The sequence below is a fragment of the Sinocyclocheilus anshuiensis genome, unplaced genomic scaffold (genome assembly GCF_001515605.1).
Source record: "Sinocyclocheilus anshuiensis isolate Anshui unplaced genomic scaffold, SAMN03320099.WGS_v1.1 scaffold124, whole genome shotgun sequence".
Taxonomy (NCBI): Eukaryota; Metazoa; Chordata; class Actinopteri; order Cypriniformes; family Cyprinidae; genus Sinocyclocheilus; species Sinocyclocheilus anshuiensis.
Genome location: NW_015554082.1, coordinates 1,562,636 through 1,577,958, shown reverse-complemented (window position 1 = coordinate 1,577,958; position 15,323 = coordinate 1,562,636). Strand labels below are relative to the sequence as shown.

Below are 15,323 nucleotides of genomic sequence, written 5' to 3'. Positions count from 1 at the left end.
AGAAAGAAAGAAAGAAAGAAAGAAAGAAAGAAATCTCTTTTTCCATCAAGGGATTTGAAAATGTTGAAGACCATGGTGTCAATTCAGTTCTATGGTATAAACTTTTGTAAGACTTGTCACTCTAAGCCTTAGGATTTAGTTCAATCCTGATTTAACCAAATATGCGTATTCATTTTTAAGCCATGATGAATCCTTAGAACAACTAAAAATAGGGTAAAATTCATAGTATTACTTTGCAGTGTTAGTGTGGGAGAGGGTTATGTCAAGGATGAGATCAAGTCGGGCGCATTCCAGCTGGTTCTGTGCAGTGTTGACAGAGTAAACTCTAAACAGACATGAACAAATCCATCAGGACGTGTTCCGGGGGAAGGGGCCGATGAACTGAAATCGAACTGTTAAAAGGTGATGACAGAAATGATAAGCTTCAAGCTTTAAGGCTGTTGATTTTTCTGTATTAATAATACATTGTATTTTAAACGGGGAACACTGTATGAGACTAACCCCCCTTAAAGGGCAATGCACCCTGCTGCCAACTTCTACGACGCCAAAACCAAAACAGCAACCACGCGCTGCACTGTTATTAGCTAAACAGCATTGACTGATTAGCAATGTTTAGTAAACTCAACGCCAAGATGTCAGGCAGAGAGATGAAACTCTGATTCACTGAATCAGGCAGAAGAAAGACCATCCAGTTCCAGGTTATTGTTGTGTGTAAATAGTCTTACACACTTCAGACGCATGCTAGGAGACAAAGGATAAAGAGGCCGACCTTGAATTATTGGCACATAAGCACAGCTAACCTTCTCCTACAAAGTCACATTAACGTACTTTTGACCAGATTAAGTTTGAATGCCAATTTAATACTCATTTACTCACTGAAATACTCTCTCTCTCACACACACACACACACACAAACAATTATATTTAAAATATTACAACATCTAAAGATTGGAACATTCAAAAGTTTTATAAAAACATAGGACAAGTATTTTATTAATGCATTTAATAAAAATATAATAGACTACATTTGGAAACATTTACCATTATTCAGTTTAAATTGTACATATTTGATTCAATTCAACTACTTTGATTCAAACTGAATCGCTGTTCCATGAATTTACCCAGACAATCATTCTAAGAAAGACAAGCAATCCATATTATCCGAACACTGACTAAATCAGGGGGGAAAAGCAATAGCCTTTTTAAAAAAACACATGCCAAGGAAAGGTACCATTTTCATCTTCTTGGTCCTTAAAGGAAAAGAAGTCCATATGACAGGAGAAAGAATCCATGATCCATTGAGTGCATTCAACAAAATGTACATCAAGAGGAAGAAAAATGTCAACAGAAGAAAACAATTATTCCATGTCTATGGTCCAAAGTCAAATTCCATCCCAACATGACAGCATTCATCCTTTTGGATTGTTCCAGATGATACTAGCCTCTGTATATCTGGGGAGCACAGCGCTCTAAATGAACTGACATGTACCAGGGCTTATATAGAATATTTAGTGAAAATAGTGTTGAGAGACAACAAACACTTTAGTGTAATGGACTGTTCTGTGTTATTTCCCCCTAAAATATTTGACATGTCAACATGACAAAAACAAAACTTCTTGAGTGTTAAGAGGCATTTGGCCCCAACTCTGCTGGCTGCAGGTTTCAAACACAATGGCTGTTTATTAGTTTCAACAGCTAACAGCTGAGATGTTTCATAAGCAAATACAATGTCCCACAGATGCCTCACCACATCCTTGAGTATCAGGCTTATGGTTGATGTTGGGACTTCAAACCCTGATATTCATCTAATCATCTGATCGGGTCACTGCAGCTGGTTTGAAGTGAGACATACAGCAAGCAGTCAGTGTGATATTCTGGTTGCATATCTACTGCTCCCCCTAATGGTTAAAAGAGTGCAGTGTCTCTGTAAGTCAAATAAAATATGTTTGGCAGAGTGGGAAACAGACTTATCTAGGGTTATAAGCAGGGTTTAAATTGGGCCGGGGCCGTTCGTGTTTTGAGCCCCGGCACATAGACTCCAGGGCTCGACATTAACGCTTCATTAACGCCAGACAAGTAAGCATGCTGAGGTAAAAATTCAAAATGAAAAGTTTTTATATTTAAAATACAGTTAGTTAGGCAACATCACACAACGTTTTCACCATTACGACTGTTTAATAGTTCAATAAACAGTTCAATAAGCAAGTACAATAATATTAGGTCACTTACATTTTAGGCGGAACCACAGCGCATCTCACAGCAAACAGCCGATTCATTGCTGAATGATTCCGTGTTCTGAGCGAATCGGTTGAATCAAAGTTTCATTAGCCCATGCATAAACATTTGATGAATCAGCCGTTTGAACGAATCGCTTAAATGAACAACTCAGTGACTCACTCAATAAACGCTCACTAATTGCACCTACTGGTGTTTTAATTTAGTTTAAAAGTATCATTTCCACCATCGTTTCTTGTTTGTATATTCCAAAAAAATATTTAAAACAATATCATAACATTATTCAATGCAGTTGTATTTTTTCAGTGTAAATGATTTAATTTGATAATGTATAGATAACAATAATCACATTATTATAATTTAATTTATAGATTAAATGTAAGAATTTGAAATGAAAGATGAAGTATTAATGAGGTTAGGGGGAAAATGCCCTCTATAAAGGTAAAAAAAATGCCCTTGGATTAAATATCAAAAAAACATTCAGATTTATATGTCACAGCTGATAGAAAACTGATAAGAATATTGCTTCAGAATAAAATTTTTTTTGCACAATTTGCAAAAATTATACAATTTATATATATAAGCCCAACACCATAGAGCCATTTGTTTCTCTGAATATGTGAATAAATGGTGCATAAACAATGTGTGTCAGCTAAATTCTCATTTGCATTATCATACTGATGAATAAAAACTTCCTGTTTCAAATAATCTCTTGCTATTTTATAGGGAGCTTCAAAGAAGACAGTCTCAGGTCAGCTCAGCTGTGACCTGAAGAAGAAGAAATGAAAATGCATCCTGTGTTTATCAGTATCCTTATGTTCATTGGGTAAAAAGAAAAACTAAATAAACAAAATAAAAATTAAATTAGAAAAATCTAATATTGTGACAGCCCTAAGCCTATTCATAGGTATTCTCTAGCACTAGCTATACAACGTACAGCAGTTATACTCTTGTTATTGCATTGCATGATGGGACTGAATGAGTGCACTCGATAAAGTCCACCATGGTTTAAGACACCAAAACAAATGGCTGTTCCCTCAAATAGTAGCTATGGGATGCGTTTTCGGACACAGCGCTTGAATCTTGGCTCTGACAAGCACATCAAAAAATCAAAATGCTAAAGAAATCACAGAATGATTTTTGTGGAATCAATATTCTCTGGAAAAAAGCTAATGATATTAAGATTCCATGGAGAATAATGTGTTTGTAGATCTGGGATATTTAAACCTCTTTGCATGAATTTTAATTAAATGAACCTATCAAGCCACCAGGTCTAACATATTGACTAAGAGGGAGCTACATTTTAGAAACTCTTATCCATTCTAATTTGCTATTTAACACAGTACTGTGTGTGACAACCATCTGAATGGGAAAATACTAACCATTTATTGCTTTTACTACATGTAATAATCTAAAAATAGCAAAAAATATAGAACATATCGATGGAAATATAATTTTTCCCCTAAAACACCTTACATGTTACGTCTTCACCCATGCCCGTTGACCTTTAAATTATCCAACAACGTCATGAGTCCAGAAGCATGTATGCACTGATGCATGCCGATCAGGCTGGTATCCTCACTCTAGTGCACTTACTTAGCCTAATACTTAGCCCATTAGTATGCAGGTGGTTGCACTACATAAACAGATTATAAACATAATTGAGTTGATGAGTATTTAATTAATAAGTAATTTAGAAAGTGATTGCAAGGAAAAACAAAGGACACCCATTACAAAGTATACAAATACATAAATTATATACAAAGGGCATCATTAATTTGTTATATACATTCACTTTTGTGGTATATGTTTTTATGTAATATATTTCTTTATAATGGGCTTCCTATGCATGTGTATATTTATCTCTCTCTATATTAAAATCATATTGCTAATAGGAGAAAAATTGCAGTTCACTTGCATGTTCTGAAATTGAAACTTTTCTCTGTGTCGGTCAATTAAATTGTTCACTGGAGAGAGAAATAAATGAGAAATAAATCTCATATGCAGCACTAATGAATGTGTTAATAGTGTGCCCAAGGTAGAGCTCTGCTGCACTCATCCTATTCCAGCTGTTTAACATCACAATCTTCCAGCGCACTGGTACTGAAATCCCACAGCCCTCATTTCCTCACCTCTTTATTTACCGATGTTTTATTCATTTCATTTTCTCCATAAGCAAATTCCTTTTCCTTTGGCATTACTTGCTGTCAAAGGGACTATGACATTGACAGTCTTTCAGCAAATGCTTCAGCCAACTGTCTGTTTTAAAGGCAAGTCATATGTCTGAAGATGTTTTAAGAGTTTACACTCTTACTCTTACTACGCTTAAACTGATTTGGTTTAAATGGTATCCTTTTAGGTTACATATTCAGGCACATGACAGAAATAAAAATGATACGAGTAAAGAGAAGGAAAGGATAATGGAGAAAAACCTCTCAGGGGAAATTAGTAAAATAGACATGTCCAGGGATGAATATTAAAAAAGAGAAGAGGTTGTTTGTTTACGCTGATGCAAAATCCCACTTGCCTCTCATCACTGAAGGTGGATGTGGGAGTGGTTTCTTCATCATCTTCCCTGATGAATCCTGATTGGCCAGTTCAGTGCTTTGGTCACCCTGAGTGCCGCTGATTCTGGTTTATTGTTTATTTAGTCAGGATGTGTGTCGCCTGTTATAAAAGGAAAGAAAAGAGTCAGGTGCATAATTGAAATTGACATCTAAATATAAAATATTTACTAAATAGCACACCCTTCCTCGCCACTTTTAGCAGCCATCTCAGCAGTCTGTTCTTACAAAATTCCAGTGGATGTAAGCAGATTACTAACCTCTAGATTATCATATTTTATTTCTTTTTTTCCTTTGAAACACTGCAGATCATAAGATAAAATGGTCAAAAATGTCACACAGCTGATGATCTGACTGTTTTTAATATGAGAAATATCCTATAAACTCCATTTTTGGTTCAGTGCCCACAGGGTCGAGTGTGGCATAGACCAAGTCGTGCTAATGCCATGTGCTCATCCACATCATCCCTACGGTTGGCATGCAGACAAGAAATGCTCTCTTTTCTCGCTGAAAACAGAACACTGGAGTACATCCTGCCCGCGAGAGGGTAAATGAGAGCGACAGAGTAATAAAAAATAGAGAAAGAGAGAGAGTGAGAGCATAGATAGAGGGAGACAGGCACAGAATCTGCACATCCTCACAACCAGCACACCTTTACCATTCACAACCGGACTCAAGACTGAGCTGAGAAACTAAAAAAGGTGAGTACAGCAAATTTTGCATGAATAAAGTCTGTTAAATGGAAGAGGACAGAAAGATACAATAATGGTTCTTAGGATTTCGCATGGTATACGTGAGCTGGCTATAAGGTTTTTTTGAAGATTAAAGGAACCTAATGTTTTATTATAGGTTTTTAAGATCGGAATATTGGTTTCTTCAAAAAGCATCAGTACATACTGTAGACAGTTTTTAAAGAACTAGAGAATGAAAATGTATTTGTGTCATCATTTTCTCACCCCGTTGTTCTAAACCTATGACTTTCTTTCCTCTGTGGAAATTAAAAGAAAGTGTCTCAGTATTTTTTTTCTCTCTCAATGATGTAAGCTAATAATCATTAGAGCTGTTTGGGTTCCACTATTCTTCAAAATATGTTCTTTTGCGTTTTGAAGAAGAAAGTAAGTCATACAGATTTGGAGTGAAATGCGGGTAAGTAAATTACAGATTTTTGAGTGAACTGTCCCTTTAAAAAAAGTATAAGACCCTTTTGGGGTCTTAGATCAGTGTAGGGCAGTATAAATTATGAAAATAGAAAGAACTGTGCAAGTACTCAGGCTGGCTGAGCTGATCTATAATAGTAACCTGCATGTGAATGGAAAGCTGGTGCATTTATCTGAATGAATGTAAGTCATGTGATGACAAATGAGGTCATGAGCCACATATGAAGTTATTTCAATGTATGAGCTGCACTGCCACACAGATCTGTAATTATAAAACTGTCTGAGTGATCTATTAAAGCGGATAGAGAGGAGACAATTACAAGACCGGGCAGCATGTGAAGGTCTTTGCAAAAATGGGAAGAGGACAGATGAAGGTAACATGAATTAAAGACAACCTGAAATGAGCAGTTGAGGAGGGAGAAAAGGAAGCAGGAGTGTTGATAATCTATCAAGTGGATTGTGATGGGAACGAAGGATGGAGGAAATAGCTATTCACATGCTGAGATGATTGGTGGAGGTCATCTGATTTTCGACCATAAACCTCTCAGGCTCTCGGTTCATTTCAGGCATAAGTCACTGGCTCAGACAACAAGCTGGTCTAAGCTGTTCTGCTGGAACTCAGTAGATCACCAGTCAGAGCCTGATGTCTACAGGTCTAAAGGGGAGGATGACAGGCCATTCCTTCATCTAGGACGCACCTGGTGCCTCGGAGCTGAGCACTATTATCTTTGCAAATAAGCTAGCAGAGGCTGGGAGCTTCTTAAACAGGCCTCGCAAAAACAATGGCATCGGTGTATGTTTCGAAGCTGTGGAGGCGTCATTTGAAAAAGTTTTCCTTCTGATTTGCAGCAGAAGATGAACATTAATCCAAGAAGGAAACCAGGCTTCCCTAGAGCCAGAGAGCAGAGGTTATATTATTGAGGCATCACCTGTGTGTCTCTGTGCTGTCAAACATTAATTTAGCCGTCGGTTTGAATCCAGCGCCTCTGTTTACAATGTTGTGTGGGCTTAAAGCCTGAGGACGCTGAGAGGAGTCCGCTTCAATTATAGAGAGCCAGTCAATCCGCAGGGGTATGATTAAAGCAGGTCCACTGCCCCTCTCTGGCAGCTTTCCATCTGACAAAAGTATAAATGGAAGACTGCAGAACAAAAAGCGGTAAGACGGTGGACACAGAAAAAAAGACTGCTGTCTTTGATATTGATATGTTACTTGACTTGAGTTGTAAAGAAATGTAGCCTGAGAAGTAACCCAAAGTTTGTTATTTACATAGGTCATAGTGCTAAATAATGAAGCCAGAACCAAGCCCAGATGGAATCTGTTGATTTCCTTGTTCTCTTTTTTTCTGTACTCATTTGCAGCAAAAATGGCAACCTTCTAAGAAACAGCTTTAAAGGTGTAAGGCTATATAGTAGGTGAAAAACAGCATGTGAAAATATTAGTGTCTCCAAATTCATGGTATTCATATTCTGATTATTTACTTGAGATTTACTTGGAGATTGAAGCGTGCACCCAATGACCACTTTACTATTTCATGAGGCTGCAGAATAGGATTTGTGAATGATATTGAAGCAACGCAACTCACACTGGTAGGTCACACGTCAGTGACATAATGTTGTTTGCACTAAATACAAACAGTGATAGATGCTATTCACAGTTTAAATTATATATAAAATAATATGCTATTTATGCTAAAGGTAAAATACCTGAAAAGTAGTGGGTGGAGTGAAAATAGCCTTGTCAGCTGGTTGGCTATCTGCACTTGTAAATTGACACTGACTTAACAAATATATATATTTTTTTTAAATTTATTTATTTATCTATCTATCCAGCTTTATATTGTCCAAAATATATTGCAATTAACCAAAATCTATTTTAAGATTTGTAATGTATTTTCTTGCCCCTGAAGTACATTTTTGTCATTTACTTTGGCATTTGAAATCTAAATAATTTGAAAGTCAATTTATTGTCAGTTTGAAAAATATGTCATAAAGCAACAATGTTTAGAACATAAATTTAGCATATATTTAAAATATATTCTGGACAAAATATATATACATTTTTATTTTTTTGTGGTGTGGGCAGTTAAAATCTAACTAGCCAATGCACACACAAGGTGCATGGGGAGTGTGAATCATTGTGAATTACGTGCATTTCAAATCTGTGGAACATTTTCTGTTGCACAAATTCCGTATAGGCCAGGTTTGACCTCTAGAAATGTGTTAGCCAAACAAAGAGTTGGCGATAGAAAAAGCAGTAAAAATCCCTGTGGTGGAATGACAAACACTCTCCCCCGAGGAATCCTAAAAGAACATACGGATGAGCAAGATGAAAAGATGGGGAGAAAATAGAGGGACAAGAGACAGACACAGAAAGGAGAAATGGGGAAATAAAATGACACAGATCGTCTCACAGAAACTTCAAAAGTAACGGGTGTGACAAAAATGATAGGGATACGGGAAACAAAAGAGATGAAAGACATAGATGCGAAATGTGATGTGAATTTACAAGGAGGAACAAATCATCAGCATTGAGGTTGAAACTGGAAGGTGGGCAGTTGAGTGAGAAGAAGAGAGAGAGATTGGAAGAATGCAGCATGTCACAAGCCACATGAGATTTGTTAATGACATTGATTTATAGGGAGCCTAGCAATGAGAGATTCATTTATAAAACTAAACAGGTGCCATGAGAGGCATCTGACAAAGCTGTGCACATGTATATACGAGAGAGAGAGAGAGGGAGAGGGAGAGGAAGAGGAAGAGAGTCACTGGGGGGAGGCTGGGGGAATGGGGACGCAGAGAGGGGTTATTCTCTGAGCCAGTCAAGTGACGAGTGTGAGGGAAGCCATGTTTGGACAAAGGAAACACACTGCATGCTGAGAGAGCAAGAAACAATAAGATATTTAATTAAGACATAGGAGACCCAAGAAAACAGGATACAAAGAAAAGGATTGAGAACACCTGTATACATTTTGCTGGAACACTAAGAGAGAAAGAGACCAAGACGAGTGAAGGGTAAAGCCACAATGATCTGCTTCTCAGATCTCCACAGGTAACTGCTGTCATTGTGATATTCATGCGGCATGACAGAGATGGGGACAGCTGATGGATGGAAGGATGGGGTGGAGGAGGAGAGGAATAATTAAAGAATGGGAAGATGGAAATGAGAAAGAATATGTAGTGGGAATGATGCGATGAGTGACATGCCTACAAGAAGATGGAACACTATTTACATTCTAGAGAATAAATGTGATAGCACTTGTACTGAAAATTCTGGCAGTTAATATGCGTTTTAAATTAATGCAGTGAGAGCTTGTGAAAAAACTGGAATATATATATATTCAAAAACATGTATGTGAAATTGCTGACACATGACAATCTCAAGGTTTATACTCTGTAACACTTCAGGGTGCAATAGGTCTGTTTTAGAAACAGAAGTGCACTGACATTTTGAAAGATTGCTCTAATCTACACAAATCCATTGAGAAAAAGAGAAGGAGAGAGAGACTTAGAATAAAGGGAAACAGATTGAAAGAGAGAGAGAAATGGTTGGTGGGGGCTGATCTGTGGTAAAATGGTCCAGCGCCTTTCATTACGGACTGCTTCTTGTTCAGGTCCCATGACAATAACTGCAGTGGTAATTGCTGGTGTGTCTTGAGGCAAGGCAATCAGCTTCATAAGTTTAAAGTAAAGAGAAAGAGTGACTGGGAAGTTGTGCATAAAATAAAATGGTATATTAATGAAAAGCTGTTGGTGGTGCAGTTGTGTGTGGGCAGAGACGACTGCTGCCACCTTGTGGTAAAGTTCTGGGACATTAAAGTTTGCATGGTTTATGGGTACTTAGGAGGGCCAAGAAGAACCACTGCCACAGGACCTTGAGCTGAGAGACACCTGGAAACAATGCAATTAATATTAGACAAAGAGTGCTTGAATGTGCTCAATTAACACTGTTAATGGCATTCAACAGTGTATTAATAGAATTAGCAATTATACATACATATATACATACATATATATATATATATATACATATCGATTTTTGTATTGATACTGCAAAAAGGTATTGCAGACAGGGATCCCATGATCACTTAAAATCTGGTAATAAAGGAATTTTAAAATTGTTTACCAGGCCTAGAAAAGTCATGAAAATTCTATAATAGAAACCTTTTCATAGAAATGTTTAATTTGCAAATTGTTCTGTTGAGTTATTTAAAAAAATGCTTTAATAATTTCATTCACTATTGCTGAATAATTAATTACCAATTTGCTAATTACTAAAAAAAAAAATGTAAATTAAAACATTTAATTAAAAGTTTTATCTAGTAATCAAAAATGACCAAAAAGGCAATAGAACAGTGATTTAATCATCAAAACAGCAGGAACCAGAACCCTGCATCAATTTTTGCATCACTCAGTTTTATCATCAGCCACTTAAAGGGATAGTTTCCCCAAAAATGAATATTCTGTCATTATTTACTAACCCTCAAATTGTTTCAATCCTGTTTGATTTTCTTTCTTCTGCTGAACATAAAAGAAGATATTTTGAAGAACGTGGGCAACCAAAAAGTTTCTGGTCTCCATTGATTTCTACAGTATTTTTTTTTTCAATACTATGTACTCTGGTTGGGACCAGCACCTGCAACCAAACAACCAACAATCTTCTTTTATGTTCAACAGAAGAAAAAATAATTATACAGGTTTGAGTAACATGACAGAATATTCATTTTTGGGTGAACTATCACTTAAACTAAAACTGCAGCTCTTAGTTTAACAGGAATAATTTTGATAAAAAGTCTCAATTATAAAAAAATAAATCCATAAGTCTATAAGAAAATTTCAACAGGCATATGTAGAATACAAAGGCGAAATTACAAAAACGTATTCTCTAATTTGTATAATGCCTGGAAAAAAACTGTGTGGGGTGCCAAGATAGGACCATCAGAGAAGCTGGTGCCCAGGGTGTCATAGGGCCATAATCCGTCCTTGATGGGGATGATTTTAACTAAATATTTTTCTTAAATCCTCTTCACAGCCACTGCTCATCTGTATCACATTATCACAGAATGCTGCTCTATCTTCTGTTCTGGATGAGTCTATTTCTGTTGATTACAAACTGGTGAGTAAAGAGATAAACACCTCACGCTCTGAGACTAAGAATCCCCAGACATTCACATTGTTAACATCTCTCACTGTCTCCCAGTGAAAGAGGATTTTATGGGAATCACTACGGCGAGTGGAATGATTCGAAACTGCAGCCCACCATACAGAGGCTGATGAAAGGCTACAATCGATACCTAAGGCCAAACTTTAACCGTGAGGCTAATTAAATATTGATGGAGAATTAAAACACATACAGTTATTTAAATAATTAAAACCTAATAATAAAAACACATTTATTTGTTTCCACAGAGGGGCCTGTTGAAATTGGAATGAGTTTGGATATTGCCAGCATCGATGCCATCTCTGAGATTAACATGGTACTATTTAAATGTATAAACTTACTTTGATAAGAGGCTTCAGGCAACAGATTAATAAGATTCTGATCAATTTTGTTCATGCACTTTCAGGACTTACACAGCCACAATCTTTCTAAGACAACGATGGCGAGATTCTCGCCTGGTATTCCCTGGAAATGAAAGTCTGAGTCTGGATGGGCGGCTGGTTTCTTTGCTGTGGATCCCTGATACGTTCATCCCTGATTCTAAGCATTCTTTCCTCCATGATGTAACTGTGGAGAACCGTTTGATCCGCATCTTCAGCAACGGCACTGTGCTCTACGCTCTTCGGTAAACACTGACTCTGAATTTACAACTTCTTACCAAAGGCTGAACAGCTGCTCCAGGCAGATGTATGTGCATCTGGGGAACCTTCCCACTGAAATGGTTCAATCAATATTCCTCTTTTTCTCCACAGCATAACAGCAACCGTCGCCTGCAACATGGACCTCACCAAGTATCCTATGGATAGACAAGACTGTACATTGCAATTAGAAAGCTGTAAGCATTTTCAAAACAAATGCATATGGTTTTTGCTGATTTTCTTTTATTGATTATTCAAGAGCAGGCTGTACAGACCCTTAAACCTGTATGTGTGTGCATGCATGTTCAGGGGGCTATAATTTACAGGATGTGGTGTTTTACTGGACCCGAGGGAATGACTCAGTGAAGGGGTTAGATACACTGCGTCTGGCTCAGTACAGTGTGGAGAGCTACTACACAACTGTATCTGAAGCCGTGTATGAAACAGGTAAAAGCATCAAATTTTATTGTGAATGTCCTGGTCATTTTTTATTTTACTAAAAAGTACCAGTCAGTCTTGGTCTTTCAGCCACATTCTACATTTATATCTATGCATTTGGCAGTCGTCTTACTTCTAAGCAACTTACAGTGCAATCATGGTTTACAAAATCCCAAAAAAGAATTTGGACACTTAAGCCAGACTTAAAGATGTATGAATGCAATTGAATTAGATAATCATCCAAATGACATTTCAAAGAAAATAGCACAAGCACCACAAGCACAACTATTCCACAAAAAGAGATTTAAGGTTTAGAATGATAAAACAAACAATTGCATAGCATATTTTTTTCTGCAGATGCCACTTGGTTTAATCATCTGTGTTGTTGTTGTTTTTTTTTAAATGGACTAAAAATCATACAAAGTTTTGGTCCCACTGTACATTTACTCATTGCATATATTTCCTAGTAATCAAATTTATAACTTTGGCATTGCTAGTGCTGCTAGAAACTGCTGTCTACAGCGTAAAAAAAATCAGTTAAATTTACAGTAAATAAAACAAAAACACAAACATACACTAACAATCAGCTAATACAAGATGGCATGTTGGTGCCTGAATATTTTACAACTTATCACACATTTTAAAGTGATATAATGTTAATGTGATGCAGTAGACCCTTGCAGATCTACTGCGAGACGTTTTAGGTCCGAAAAAGAAAAAAAAAAAACAATTAACCAAAATAAATGATGGCTTGACCCGTAGAAGTAAACAAAAGGTGACTTTTATTTACAGTGTGCCGTAAAATATCCAGTGGTAAGAGTATGGTATTTCCACAAGTGCTCAGTCCAAAAAATAGCAAAGTACCAAAATAAACCATAAACAAAGTGCACAAACGAGTACTCACAATATACAATATGTCCAATTTTGCTCACGGCACTGCACTAGCACGCTTGCTGACTTGCTAAACAAGTCTCCCGACGCGAAGCCTCCCCTCTTATAGGCCAGGGTCCACCCCCTACCTGGAGGGTACCACTAGTAGGTAAGCATTTAGTCTTATAATCTCATCTGTAACTCATAAACTTCACATTAAACATCAATCACATTATAAAACACAAAACCAATAAACCATTATAGAACACAAATATTAATAACATAAATCGTTACCATTTAATATATTTTCTCTCCACAGAAAAGATAACAAAGTTCCCCACATACAAACAACAATGGTTTCGTCGGACTATGATCGCATTGCGCCGGCACGGCGCGGCAGTGACGTCATAAGCGGGCGCCGCCCGATCGTTTGGTTTGGCCGGCACAACGTGGAAGTCCGACTACTCCCCACGCACACACAAGACAAAACGAACTAAAAATAAACTTCAAACTAACAACATGGTGTCTGTGTGGTTGATCCGGGGTATGTATACTGTAAAGGAGGTAAAGAGTGTGTGAAAGGTCCGTGTGCCATCCAGATTACGTGTGCACCCACTCTCTGATGGCTAAACAGCAGGGTTAGGAATGAGGTAAGAGTGTGTGTATGTATATGTATTTAAATATGTGTGCCCGTACTGCCGTTTCCAGCGCTGAAGATCAACTCTTCACACTATGGCAAACCTTTTTAGCTTTTCATTCATTCTCTGGATATGAACTTTTGATGTCAACATCAGTTTTCACTGGTTATAAATTATAATGCTTGATATCAGGAATTACATTTTTACTGGCAACAATGGCTATTTTTGCTATCAGAAATTACATTTCCCTAGTAAAGACGTGAATTCTTGATATCGACAATTATGTATAATCACTCGCATAACTCAAATTCTTGATATCAAAAACTGGATTTCAACTAGTAAAAACTATATATTTTATTTTCAAGTTCAACAAGCATACATTTACAAACACTTTTTTAAAATTTTGTTTTTGGCCTTGCAACACCTATATTTGCCAGGACAGTGTGGATTAGACAGGGAAGCACAGGGTGGAGAGAAAGAGGAACAGGATCGGCAAAGAACCTCAAGCTGGGAATCGAACTTGGGTCGCCAGGAGCGCATTTGGTGCCCTGTCCACTAGGCTATCGAGCACTGATATCACCACATTGTAGTATTTTTTAGGAACTTGGGAAGAATGAAGACCATGTTCATCTAACAAAAATAGTCTAGAGAAAAGTGGTAGTCCATAGAGGAGTTTAGAGGTAATTGCAAACATTTGAAGAGTACACCAGTGCTTAATTTGAGCCAGATCCTACTGGATCCTGTTCTGGAAAATGTAAGATATTGGATTTTTGCGTTCTGGTATTTGTTTTTAAAGATCTGGCATTAACAAGTGCATTAGATCGTGACAGTGCATGCGTCGGTGTGTGCATACGAGACAGAGCGATTGCGGGTTTATGTATATGTATTGTAGATTATGTATTGGTCCTCAACATATTATTGACCAATCAGCTTTCTTAAGTTCAAAATCGCTCTCGTTGATTGGTGCTACTCAGTGGTGCAAAAACGGGGTATGCAGTATATGCAGTTCATAGGGGTGCCACATATAGGGGGGGTGCCATTTTGCCAAAATCATTCTGTGAAAATCTTCTTTAATAAAACCTTATAAATAATCAAAAGCTTAGTTATTAAAAACAATTAATGCAACATTTTTATTTAACGGTTTTTAGCATTTTAATGAAAAATGTATTTATTAAAGGGGTCATATGATGCGATTTCTATTTTTCCTTTCTCTTTGGAGTGTTTACAAGCTCTTGGTGCATAAAGAAGATCTGTAAAGTTGCAAAGACTAAAGTCTCAAATCCAAAGAGATATTCTTTATAAAAGTTAAGAGTCAGCAACGCCTACCTAAAACGGCTCGTTCTAACACGCCCCCACATATCTACCTCACTATGTGGGAAGATTTGCATGACGCCGCCCAAATGTTCACGCAAAGAAAGAAGGTGTAACTTTTATTCTCGCTGTAGTATTGCTGCCGCTGCCGCCATGCCGTGGAGACACTGTGTGCTTCGTTGTGAAAGCGAAACTACTTTGTTTGGTCTTCCAAAAGAGGACGATATCCGCTTCGTCATGCCTAGAGCTGATCTGTGCTGGTCGCTGAGGGAATACATCAACTTAGTGCTGTGGATCGCCGGATCGGCTTTCAC

At 37.3% G+C, this 15,323-nt stretch overlaps 1 protein-coding gene across 1 annotated transcript in view; it reads left to right on the top strand.

Moving 5' to 3' along the window:
• Positions 1–10,959: 10,959 nt before the first annotated feature.
• Positions 10,960–15,323, top strand: part of LOC107669059 (gamma-aminobutyric acid type A receptor subunit pi) — a gene marked incomplete at its 5' end in the record, with an annotated part of 13,503 nt that continues 9,139 nt past the window's right edge. Inside the window, 6 exons of the mRNA XM_016461157.1 lie at positions 10,960–11,069; positions 11,154–11,266; positions 11,363–11,429; positions 11,521–11,739; positions 11,867–11,949; positions 12,062–12,199. Of these exons, the coding sequence (XP_016316643.1) occupies positions 10,960–11,069; positions 11,154–11,266; positions 11,363–11,429; positions 11,521–11,739; positions 11,867–11,949; positions 12,062–12,199 (730 nt within the window). The remainder of the gene's footprint in view (positions 11,070–11,153; positions 11,267–11,362; positions 11,430–11,520; positions 11,740–11,866; positions 11,950–12,061; positions 12,200–15,323) is intronic.